The sequence below is a fragment of the Typopeltis vanoorti genome, chromosome 18, assembly GCF_054136105.1.
Source record: "Typopeltis vanoorti isolate ZY-2024b chromosome 18, IOZ_Tvanoo_1.0, whole genome shotgun sequence".
Taxonomy (NCBI): domain Eukaryota; kingdom Metazoa; phylum Arthropoda; class Arachnida; order Uropygi; family Thelyphonidae; genus Typopeltis; species Typopeltis vanoorti.
This window is the reverse complement of record NC_143566.1, coordinates 67,814,806-67,827,610: the sequence shown is the minus strand read 5'-3', so window position 1 is coordinate 67,827,610 and position 12,805 is coordinate 67,814,806. Positions and strand designations below refer to the sequence as shown.

At 36.2% G+C, this 12,805-nt stretch overlaps 1 protein-coding gene across 1 annotated transcript in view; it reads right to left on the bottom strand.

Moving 5' to 3' along the window:
• The window catches only part of LOC150096742 (uncharacterized), an 88,949-nt gene extending 78,658 nt beyond the window's left edge, over nucleotides 1-10,291 (bottom strand). Inside the window, exon 1 of the mRNA XM_090408698.1 lies at nucleotides 10,149-10,291. Within this exon, the coding sequence (XP_090264824.1) occupies nucleotides 10,149-10,291 (143 nt within the window). The remainder of the gene's footprint in view (nucleotides 1-10,148) is intronic.
• Between the last annotated feature and the right edge of the window lie 2,514 nt (nucleotides 10,292-12,805).

The following is a 12,805-nucleotide window of genomic DNA, read 5'->3' as shown; positions in this document are numbered from 1 at the left end:
GCAATAAAGCAACCAAGCGTAAACAAAAGAAATTTGGCAACTTTCACAAGTTGAGAGAATGTTTGTTTAATGTCTTTCCAAGCTAAATACAACAGACGAAGAATTACCTCTTAGAAAGGTTTTATCTGTCATGCGCAAAGCATTTTTTTAATACATTCCTATGCCAGGTATCACATGGAATAAAGAATAAGTAGGCAACTAAAACATAAATTCAAACCTATGGATATGGATTTAAAGCCATTAAAAAAACAGACTCTACTGCGATCAGTGGAGAAAGACACCTGTTCTCAAATTGTTTACAAATAATATAATATATCTATCCAAATATTTAAAGATATATCCATATATCCATAAACCAAGCTTTGCACTTCGTTTTATATTTCAATTATATTTATTATTTTATTTTAATGGTTTGTTTGATTTTGATGGGCAAAATCTTTAAAATTTTAGTTTTTTATAAACATCACCTGGGGGGAGACTTGACTCCTACCAGGCGCGTCCCTCGGGTGGCGGATGAGGGAAACCCCAACGGGTTGCTCCGAATAAAGAATAAGGAGTCGTGGACCAAAGGATGCAGCAGGGGAGTGGCAAGCCGGCTGCATTATTCTGCCATTCAACCCTATGAATCAGGAGTCTCCACTGTGTCAAGAGAATATTACTGCGTCCGAGGAAACCGACGCGACTGATCCTAGATCACGGGGAGCATCCGTGAAGTTTAGTATGTGGTCAGCCAATAGAGTTCCGCATCTCTTAACCTTAAATATAAGGGCACTGTTCAAACCTGGAAAAATAAATCTGATGGAAAAAGATCTTGCTAGGATTGAATGGAACATTGCAGTTTTGGCTGAAACCCATTGGACAGGAGAAGGAGTTATAAACCTAAATTCAGGAAAACTATTCTACTCGGGCAGAGAGAACAATATACACAGAGAAGGAGTCGCCATTTTAGTGACCAATAAGCTACAAAATGCAGTCACGGCCATAGAACCACATGGCCCAAGAATGATCGCTATCAGATTAAAAGGTAAATAAAAAAATGTTCACTTTACAATAATTCAAATCTACGCCCCTGACCAGTCACATGAAGATGAAGAAATCGATACTTTCTATGATAAGTTGCAAGATCTAATACACAAGACCAATAAGAAAGATATATTAATAGTGATGGGTGATTTTAATGCCAAAATTGGGAACTTTACTCCAGGCATGGAGGATGTGATGGGCAGGATCGGAGTTGATAACAGAAATGAAAGAGGAGAAAGAATATTAGAATTTTGTAAAGCAGACAATCTATTTATCTGTAATACCCTTTTTTTTGCATAGACCTTCCCACAAATATACATGGACCTCACCAGATGGTACAATAAAGAACTGTATTGATTACATTCTAATCAAACGCAATTGGAAATTATCAGTGCAGAATGTTAGAACTTTAAAAACTCCAGACTTCGACACTGACCATGAACTGCTTGCAGCAAAAATTAAACTAAAATTCAAGTATCGCAAATCACGAGCTCCTATCAACAAAGTGGACCTGTCAAAACTGAAAGAGAAATCTATTCAAGATAATTATCAGACTAATAGGAAATGAGTTTAGAAAATTTTCCTATGACAATATAGAAAACACATGGAATCAAGGTAAAAAAAAATTGTTACAAGTACTGCAAGAAACATACTTGGTACAACATCAAGACCAAATCATGACTGGATAACCCCTGAAATTCTAAATACTTTAGAAGAAAAAAGAACAGCCAAGCATATATTAAATATAAAAAATACAGAAGAAAATAAACAACATTATAAGAATCTTAAAAACAAAATTGATAAAATGTGCACATCTGCCAAAAATAACTGGTTGGAGGAAAAAGCAAAACTGTGAGAAGCTAATAAAAGAAATGATAATAAAACGGTATACAAAATTATCAAAGAATTAACTAAGATCTATAAAGATAAACCATTAACAATGAAAGATAAAAACAATCTAGAAACTGGGTCAATACAAAATATTAAAATAATTTGGAAGGACTACTATCAAACATTATTTCAAAAAGAACAGGAGGAGAAAAGTATAACAGAAAAGATGATATATGAAAAGGAACCACCCATAACTCCAGCAGAAATTATAAATGCAATTAAACCAAATGAAACTTTCAAAATCTATGGGTAAAGATGAAATATCTATAGAACTCGAAATATGGTGGCAAGGAAGCTATTATTAATTTCTTAATGAATTTATTTAATCAAATTCTTTATACTAGAGTAATTCCAACCGACTGGAAAACAGGAATTATTATACCAATTCACAAAAAAGGAGACAAAATTATGTGAAAATTATAAACCCATAACACTCTTAAGTCAGTTATAAACTATTCATTCGAATTATACAAAAGAGAAAACAGGTGCTTACAGAAAAAATCATAGAGGAAAACCAAGCAGGATTCAGGCCACATAGATTCACCATAGCCATATCTTCACCATTAATAATATAGCGGGAAAATATTGGGAATATAACCTGCTCGTATACTGTTGTTTCATAGATTTTAAGCAAGCCTTTGATTCAGTTAATAGAAACAAATTGATCACTATCCTAAAAAACATAACAATGGATTCAGATATTTTAACATTTATTACAAATGATTATGGAGACACCCAAGCTTTTGTTAAAATGAACAACATTAAAACCGAGGATTTCAGAGTCGAGAAAGGTGTAATGCAGGGATGCCCTCTCTCTCACCTCAACTCTTTATCATCTTCCTAGAAGAAGTCTGTAAAAAATATAGCCGATGAGCCAGGTGTAAAAATCAATGGCAACAACATTAATCGCACAAAATACGCGGATAATATCATTATTTTAGCAGATTCTAAACCACAGATAGAAAAAAACTATTAATATTTTAAATGACTCTTGTAAAACTTATCGTATGAAAATAAATCACCATAAAACAAAAATAATGAAGATAGGTAGAGAAGAAGAAAATATTTCTATAAATCTAGAAAATCATCTGCTGGAACAAGTTAATAAATATGTTTATCTTGGCAAGCTTATATCCAGTAACCTCAACAATATGGAAACAATAAAACACAGGCTAAACCTAGGTTGGACCAACATGAATAAACTAAACAAAATATGTAAAAATAAAAAAATCCCAACGAGTCTAAAATTAAAATTATATAAAACAATTATTATCCCAACGGCTACTTATGCTTCAGAAGCTTGGAGATTAACTCAACAACCAATCAAGAAACTTCAAGCATTTGAAATGAAATGCCTCAGAAAAATTAATAACACCCACTGGATGGAACACAAGACTAATGATCAAGTCAGAACAGATTTAGACTTCCCAGATAATATAATAGACACAATCATTAAGCATCAACTGAGATGGTTTGGTCATATTCAGAGAATGGCCCCTCATAGACTGCCATATTTAGCTCTGAATGGATATATAGGAAGAAAAAGACCTAGAGGCAGACCAATAATACTTGGATAAAGTGGCTGAAAGAACATTCTCATCTACTCAGCTATAGAGTCATGAGTGAGATGGCTAAAGATCGCAATAAGTGGAGAACCATTCTTCTTAGTGGACTCAATCCATTATCAAGTGGATGAGATGATGATAAACATTTTGATGAGTTCCTATGATTTAAATTTTCATTTACGCAATGATTTTATTATAGTTTTAAATACTCACTCAGGAATTAAAACATTCCTTTCAATTTTATATATTTTTATCAGATTGCCAGATAGAGGTATAAAAGAGCATACGGCCTCTTGCATTCATCATAAACAATCAGTAAAAGGGACTGTAAAATTATAACAATAAAATGGATCGTACTGAAGAGCTCAATGATTTTGTTAGCATTATCGTAAGATGCCACCTTTGCAATAACTCGATATGTTTTTGTTTGTTTGTTTGTTTTTGCTTTTCTGCAGCTGAGCAGAAACTGGTGAAATGAAAAGAGCTGAGATGGTATTATAAAATGAAGTAATTTCAAAATAACGAATGTAGTTAAGACCTAAATTCTTCTCTTCATTTCACCGTATTTATTCATACAGTAAGTTGTTTTAGGATCTTAATTTTTATTATCGGGAGTCATTTATATATAACTACCATCTTATTTCTAAAATGGTGTAAATGTAAATCTTTTTTCTTACTGATTTTTAAACTCAAAATATTATTTAGTCCTTAATTATTTCAAGTTTTATATTAGTTAAAGATATTTTATATAGATATTTTATATTATTTTTATATTATCACTGATACTGTCTGTGTTTCGAATGGGAGATAAAAGGTGAAGCCGTCCGATATTTATGAAATGTTAACAATGCTTAATTTGTGATTTTCTGTGAGGATGCATACGTACATACGTACCGTGGAGATTTATTACCACACATAAAACATTTTAAGTGCTTATTTCATCTTTTTTGGATTGTTACTTTAGTTTATCATGATTATTTAAATCAGCAATAACGTAAATTTTATATTAGTTTAAAGATCACTTATTTTAATATAGAACACTTCGGAAACAAAATTTAAGATTAATTACATTATAACACATTTTTTAGGAATGTATCCTTAAGAACTATTAGAAGTGCTTGCAGGAGATTCATGCTTAGTCACTGTCATTCCATGGCAGCCAGCAATTAGAGGCAACTACTTTTGTGCTTCAAAATACATGTCGATCATGTTTTTTCAAACGCAAATAGGGCAATAGGATTATATCCATAACTCAACCTACGTAGCCCGCTTAGCACGGTATATTTAAACTTCTATACAAGATGCTAATCAGGCTAGTTCTGAAGTATAGCTCACTCGACTGTAGTCACACGGTAGATTCAAACATTAAAAAAACTACAAATAATCTAAAACAAATGTTTATGAATAATATTCAACCACCATGGTTCGTAAAAACGTACAGCTTCACCGAGAAGCCGATATTCCTGTGACCAAAACTTTCCTAACACGAAAAACCTGCAAAAGTTTTTGCAAATGCTGCCATCCACACGAGATAAACTACGATGAGCATGGTCCTGCAAAACACAAAGTCCCAAAACCAAACTGAACATGTAAGTGTTTTAAATTCACTGTCAGAAGCTACGTTGTGGTCTGCATAAATTGCAGTGATAAACTAGAAGATAAAAATATCTCGTGACAAGCTAATCATCCTTAATTCACATTTTTCTGCACATCCGAGAAAGGTATAAAGAACCACAGGTCCAGTCAATCCATTGTGGAAGAACTGTTATCAGTTCATTCCTAGGCCGGTTTATATCCACTGACAATATATTTATTCTCATAATACACAGACAGAATATACTGACCTCATAGTCTCGATTGCATTGGCTGTAATTCATCTAAGTTTATTAGTGCGTCTACTTAACAAACTGGAATGATATGTGAAATGGTTTTGACCCAGGGTATAACACTACGGTAGATTCCTATAGATGCGCCTCCATACGTATAGTTTATGCGAGATCTTAAACACAAATTTCGATTAAGATGTAATAAAACATACAAAAATTAAATGTGAGGATAGCGATTCTTCTTATAAAGGTTAATGAACTTTCTTTTTTGGAAAAAAAATTACTACTGGGCTGCCTAAACTTATGCTTCAGACTTCGTTATGGTTGTCTTTTGTCTATAGGAAAACAAACGTGAAGGACATTATGAAAGCACAAAATGCTTCCCTTAATGCATAGCATTATATATGTCCGCAAGGAGATGTGCTTTGCATTATGGGAAATACTAAGACAAGGAGTGATGAGTGCTTGGTCCACCTTTAGTACGAGTTGCCTCAGTCCTGAAGATACTTCAAGCGCAAACTTTGTTTGCTTACACTTGAATAAAGGATTAAACTAAGTTTATTAAGAGGCCTTCTGTTTCATTCTACAAACGCCAGAATCACAGAGATTTTTTCGATTTAATTAAAATATCCAAAAGCACAAACTAATATTGATAATTCTAGAGAAATGTCACACCTTTGTCTTGTTTTTTATCCCGTTACGGAAATTCGTGAATATGTCAATCATGGCGTTAACTTTTCTAGTCCATTTCGTATAACAAGAATTGAAATGCCTTGAATAATGTGATACAAACACATTCCTCTTTTTGGGATATTTTATTCTAATTTCAAGGCCATATTTAAGACCACTATTTATAACACTCTTTACCTAAAGGTGTGTAATCTAAAATTGTTGGGAATTAAGGACCATATTTTTTTTTCTCAGGTGTTATATGCATTGGTGTCTAAAAGCTGAGGATGAACTACATTTTTACCTGTATATGAAAAAAGTTTCATGACTACAGTCAATTGTGGACATAAGTTTATTGCCAGCATACTAAAATTGCCTACGGTTTTGGCAAAAATTACAAATTTCCTAAAGACATAGTAGTTAAGGAACTAATGTCAAGTGCCTAAAGAAAACTATACCCACTTCTCCTTCAGAGCAAGCATTAGGCCTTGTTTATTTTCTGCAGGGGTATTTCGAGCAGCAATGCGTCTCCCCCTATTGCGTCCCAAATGTGATCTATAGGTTTGACATTTGGGGAACCTACTGGTCACTCCATTCGATTAATATCCTCAGTCTCTAGACGTGTATCCATTGCTCACATATGATGTGGTGTGAATTGTCATAAAAATGAATTCTTCGCCTACAGAACCAGGGAACAATCGAACATGACGTTGAAGAACTTCGTCGCAATATCGTTCAACAGTCATAGTCCCCTTTTTCCAGCACTTGTTGTTCAGTGCGTCCATTAAGCACAATGCCTCCCCGCACCATGACCCCAGCTCCTCCGTACCTATTTCTTTCAAGAGCATTCTCGTGTTGGTAAGCAGCAGTACCACTTTCACGCCAGATCAAGTGCCGTCGATAATCTGAGGAAACACAAAAACAACTCTCATCTGTAAAGAGTACATTAGCGCATTGGTGTTTCGTCCAATTTTATCTATACAGCACCACTGAAAACGTGCTCTACAATGAACCGTGGATAAACGGACGCAGACTACAAACCTACGAGGATATAGGCCTACTTGTCGCAGACATCATGCCACAGTTTGTCGACATATCCGCGTACCTCTGCTTGAATGGAACCAACTTGCAAGCTGATCTGCTGTGGTGCATCGATTACGTTTTGCTGTTATAACCAAAATCCTGTCTTAATGGTACTTGGTGGAGCGAGGACAACTTCTTATCAAATATCTGGACACGAGTGCATTTGTAGACCCATCACCTTATTTCCACACCCGCTTTGATATTTCTTGAAACCGTATCCTGATCAGGTTGAGTACTTACTATTTTTATTAGAAATTCCTTAGTTTCACCCCCGAAAGTAGAGAAACCAATCAGCGAATACATACAACTAACAAACAAAACTACTGACTTAACAGTATTATTTGTTTCCTTACCAAAATCGACTAAGCATTTCCTTAACGATTGACATTAATGAACTTTAATATCATATTGGTCTATTATTCTGAAAATGAAATTTATATTTTTTAGGTTTTCTTCCATATTTACATATGCTACCAATAAGGCTTACGATCAACTACAACATTACTGTGTACACGATAACAGCAGCTAACTTCGCTACAGTTGCAGTAAGATTTGCGATCAATCACAAGTAACAATGCATCAAATACCGCAGTTAAATTTACTACAAGCTGTATTCGATATCATATCCAATAATTCTGAGCATGCGTCTTAGGAAGTGTATATTTCTCTACATTATAATAAAGGTAACGTTTTAGTCTTTTTACTGAAGTCTCATCACGGGAAGCTAGCTTCACGGATGTAGGAGTTAAATTGATAGAAAAAAAATCCCATTTCTCATACAGCAATCTGAAAAATAACCTTATGCATGTTAAATTCTGGCTATGAGTTGTTTGTAGCACGTTTTTCATGCCCGTTTTAAATGGGAATAATAGACAAGGTGGCCTTCTCTCACAGAAGTAGTTAGTGATGGAATTCATACACTACAATAAAATATGGATGAAACAAGACTAGGCATTCTTGTCAAGTGTATAATGGGTCATCCGACCCAGATGAAGATTTGTTGACGTCTTACTCCAACACGATATTTCGAGTTTCTTTCGTGCTACGTACTGAGTTAGTCAGTCCCGAAGCGGGGAATACTGTTTTGGTCAATTTTATTTTCTTGAAAAAGACAATACATACAACACATAACGTGAAATAAAAACCGAACAAACAGAAGCGGATAAATACTTTCCTAAATACAAATAAAAATGTTCTGGGAATTAAAAAAAAAAATCCCCTTGAGAGGATAGCAAATCGTTACAATGCCAGTAGCAATTTCATTATGAGATAAGATTAAATGCGCTTTATTAAAAGCCTCCGCAATTTTTACACACGAGTGATTAATAAGAAATTAGCCGAGACCGGCGAGATCCACCTGTACCATTCACACACACACACACACACACAAAGTTCCGAAGATGCGTGCAGTCCATGTTACATACAGATAGAATCTTTACATAATTAATTTCTTTAGGCAGCTCATTTCTTCATTACGGACTCTTCGGATGTAAAAATGGACGAACATCTCATGAGATTGTTCTCACAACTCGATGAGTTCGTAAACATTTCTTGCGTTTTCCGCTTGGGTTAAACCGAGTACCATTACAAAGAATTATCTTCCGCTTGATCTGAAATAATCCCGTATCTTTCTCTCTCTCTCTCTCTCTCTCTCACACACACACACACACACACACACACACACACACACACACACACACACACACACACACACACACACACACACACAGAGAGAGAGAGAGAGAGAGAGAGAAACAGAAGAGAGATTCCCAATGGCATTATCTTTTTACCCGAACGTTAACCAAGAGGCTTATCAGTGATCAAGAGACAAGCCAAACTAGTACTATTCATTGCCGGAAAGATTTAGACTTGCCTACCGGGAAAAGTTTGCCTGTTGATCAGCATGTTTTCCTAGGTTTCTTTAACCATGACAAGCTAAATGTGTTGTATTCTATGATAGCTAGCACACAACGACATCTGGAAATACTAATAAAAATCTGACCGATGCAAATGAAAATAATATCACAGATAAGTTAGTAAATCTAATTACGTAAAGAAATTCAAAATTTTGAAAGGGATTAGCTTTATTTGAAAATCATAATGCAAACTCAAGTACCACACAGATTCCAATAGGTATAATGGGAACAACGACGTGTTATGTAGTTTTGTAACCATCGAAAATTGCTTCCAGCAGAGAAAAATATTCTCTAATTTCTTGCCACTGATTACTGTTTTGTTAAAGCTTCCTGAAAGAAATTAGACATCTGGAGTTTGTGATGGTCCAAAGAAAACAGAAAAAAAAATATTAGTATACTAACATGAGGTGTTTTCCACAGTAGTATGGGATAGGCGCACCTGCTATCGAGGGCTGATAATGGAAGAAATTGATGGACAGAAAAGATAAACAAGAACACTTATCGAACGTATCGAATATAGAAGATGAAGGATTAGCTCTTTCGGGTGTAGGTATGGATTAGTATTGTTCCAAGGAAGGCTAAATGCATTTGTTTTAAAGTCAGGGTTTAAAATAAATAGAAAATAATTATAGGCTGCAGGCTTGCAACTGTTGCATTCTTTACAAAATTATCTAATGATAATCTTCCGAATTAAAGCCCAAAATTGGTGATAGAAAGAGATGTAGACAATATATACCGTAAAACTGTCATTGTGGTTCTCCACTTTGGGCTTTAATTCGTATGCTTATCATTAGATAATTTTGTAAAGAATGCAACAGCTGGAGGAAAAGTGAAAATTAATGTCAACAGACATCATTAAGAAGCAAAGGTGGTTGTTAGTGAAGAGTCAATAACTAGAAGCACATACTGGTTGCTTGTTCATCGTTATGAAGAGATGTTCGCAGTTTATTTGAAGTAAAACGGAGAGGGTGATGAGAAGTCGTTAATTGCGAATGTGCACGTGATGTGGCATTATGAGGAACTCATCAGCAATGCCTCATCCCATGAGATTCTCTTCCTTACGGGGGCTTCATCCTTCAAGTCCCTCAACAGGAGCGATGAATAACGTTAGATTTAATATGTGAATCCAATCCACGAAAGTATGCGAATCTATAGCACATTAATACCGTGCATACTTCGAAAACCCTGCTCTAAGGTCCCGGACTGTTGTGGAGCGGACGTCGCTTGACCTCTCACGAAATTCCCGTTCATCCCACAGATGTCTAGTAGAGTTGAGATCAGGGATCTGTGGGGGACAGTCAATTACGGTGACGTTCATGTCCACAAATCACGCAGTTACAGCAGCCTTACGTGCATTGTCTTGCTGAAAGAGACGATGGTCAGTTCGGTAGAAACTCCACAAAATAGGAAGCATTGCTTTGTCCAAAATGTTCGGATACTTCTTAGGGTTCAATGCTCGTGGCACCACAGAGGTCCGAGACCCAACCAGGAAAAGCAGGACCATACCATCACACCGCCACCTCCGAATTTCATAATTGGGGTTAAGTAAGAGCCGTTCACGGAGTATCCGCTATACCATACCTATCCATCTGCTTGGCAGAGGGTGTAGCGTAATTCGTCGCTCCATAACCCAGCTTTCCAACTTCCACGTTCCATTGTACACGCTCTTTGCACGACTGAAGACGACACTGCATGTTGGTTCGGATAATTATTGAGGTCATACCATGGATACCCATGTTGTGAACCTCAGTTCAGAACGTGTTTGTGCAGATTCTTGTTCAAGTCGATTCCGGGAACTCCGCATTCAACGTGTGTGCCACGAATGGTGGTTTTATATATCCCTTCGTAGCACCCTACGATCACGTTCAGTGAATGTGATAGGTCGTCCACTGAGGGGTAGCACTTGCAGTTGATTCCCTGCGCTTCCATTTCCGTATGGTGTCACTGATCGTTGACCTGGGATGGTCCAATTTGTCACCCATTTGCCCAACAGATAGGCCTGCAACATGGCATCCTATCACAACGTACCTCTTTCAAACTCGGTCAGTTCCCTTCTGGCAGCCATTTCTCCTGAACACAGTTGCATTGACTTGGGAGCATCACATTCCTCCAATTTATACCGAATAGAAACAAGTTATTCGTTACATGGCACAATGCATCTTGGCTACGGGAGTGTCTTCTGACTTATTTCCAAGCAGTGTACAATATTATATAGTACTATATGTGGAATTCATTCCACATCGCAAAAGAATACGACTAACATAATTAATAACAATGAATAAGGCCGTAAATGATGCCGAAAAATAATACAGATCATCCCATGATGTTATGTCACCATGATGTATAAGCATGCCATCATATATAGTATGCATCATGTATGAAATGATCTTGCTGATCTATGTTAAGAAACATCAAGTCAGTAAGTGATCGTGTTGATTTATGCAAGGATCAGCTCATGGGATAATATTTCTGGGCTATGTAAGGCTATCAACAAGATAGAATAATCACAGTGATAGGATAATCATCAGATCATTCCATGATCTGATGATGTTGTCATGGAATAATCACCAGTTTATGTAGTGATCTTGCTGATCTACGTAAGAGATATCAAATCATGGAATGATCTTACTGAACAACGTAAGAAATATAAGCTCACGAAACGAGCTTGCGGATTTATATTAGAAACACCAGATCAAGAAATAATCGAGCTGATCAATGCATGAATGATCTACCTACTCTGTGTAAGATACACCATATCACAAAATGATCTTGCTATCTATATAACAAACTTCCTGAGCAGTCATCGGACTGCTCAGAACTCTCATTCATCTACCATTATACTGAATCACAATCTCTTTGATTAAACATTGTCGCCAAAGTCATTTTGGTGAAACGTGATAAAAATACTGGTCTTGGACTGATTGATCTTTCATCCAATAGATAAAAACGAAAGAGTCTTGTCAGATTATTCAAGTTGATTGGAAATCGAGCATTATTAAAGAATAAATTTGGATGCGCTAAAACATGTAGCTCAGTATTTTTAAACATAGGTTTTATCATTCTAAAATACATAAAATATTGTTTTTTTTAAATAGAAATCTCGTGGGGATTTCAACTGCGAACTGTTTATTTAGAATCAATCACACAAGAAATTGAAAACTATCTCGTGGAAAACACACTCGCAAGATACTAACCGACAAATAAATAATATACTAAATAGGTTATTTTAATTTACTTGAAGAAGACGATCCAATTGGCGTTGAAACCTTACAATAGGAACTTCCAAAATCAACTTCTTCTTATTGAGGGGGTTAACTAACTCCCCAAATACATTAATCTAATCCCAAACAGCGACACTCACTTTCTGATTTTGAGCTGCGGTTATGCAAACGTCAGCCGTTTCCTCCCCTCCCTGCAAAAGCAGACTCCACTGCATCCTTCCCGAAGTGACCTTGACCTTGTCATACAAGTAGAAAGACTGCTTACTCACCTTGTGCTGCGACATATTCTTTCCCGCAGGGTACGGATATGCAGATAGGGCATAGCGACCTGTAGAGCAAAGAAGTTGGTAATTCTTACATGACGACGGTCGGGTTCGGTTTCGTACACTCGAGTGTCCGATAACGTTAAGGTCGAAGGAGAAAACGGGCCAGTGGTGTACTTCCCGCGCTACCACTCTCTCTCTCTCTCTCTTTCTCTCACTCTTTGGGTCGATGAAGTGATGGTGATGGGCTGGTCTCAAGGAAGCCTCGTGTATTAACGACACGTGACACACGCAGCGAGCGCCACCTACAAATATTAAAAAAGGAACATAGTGCTTCCATCGCAAGAC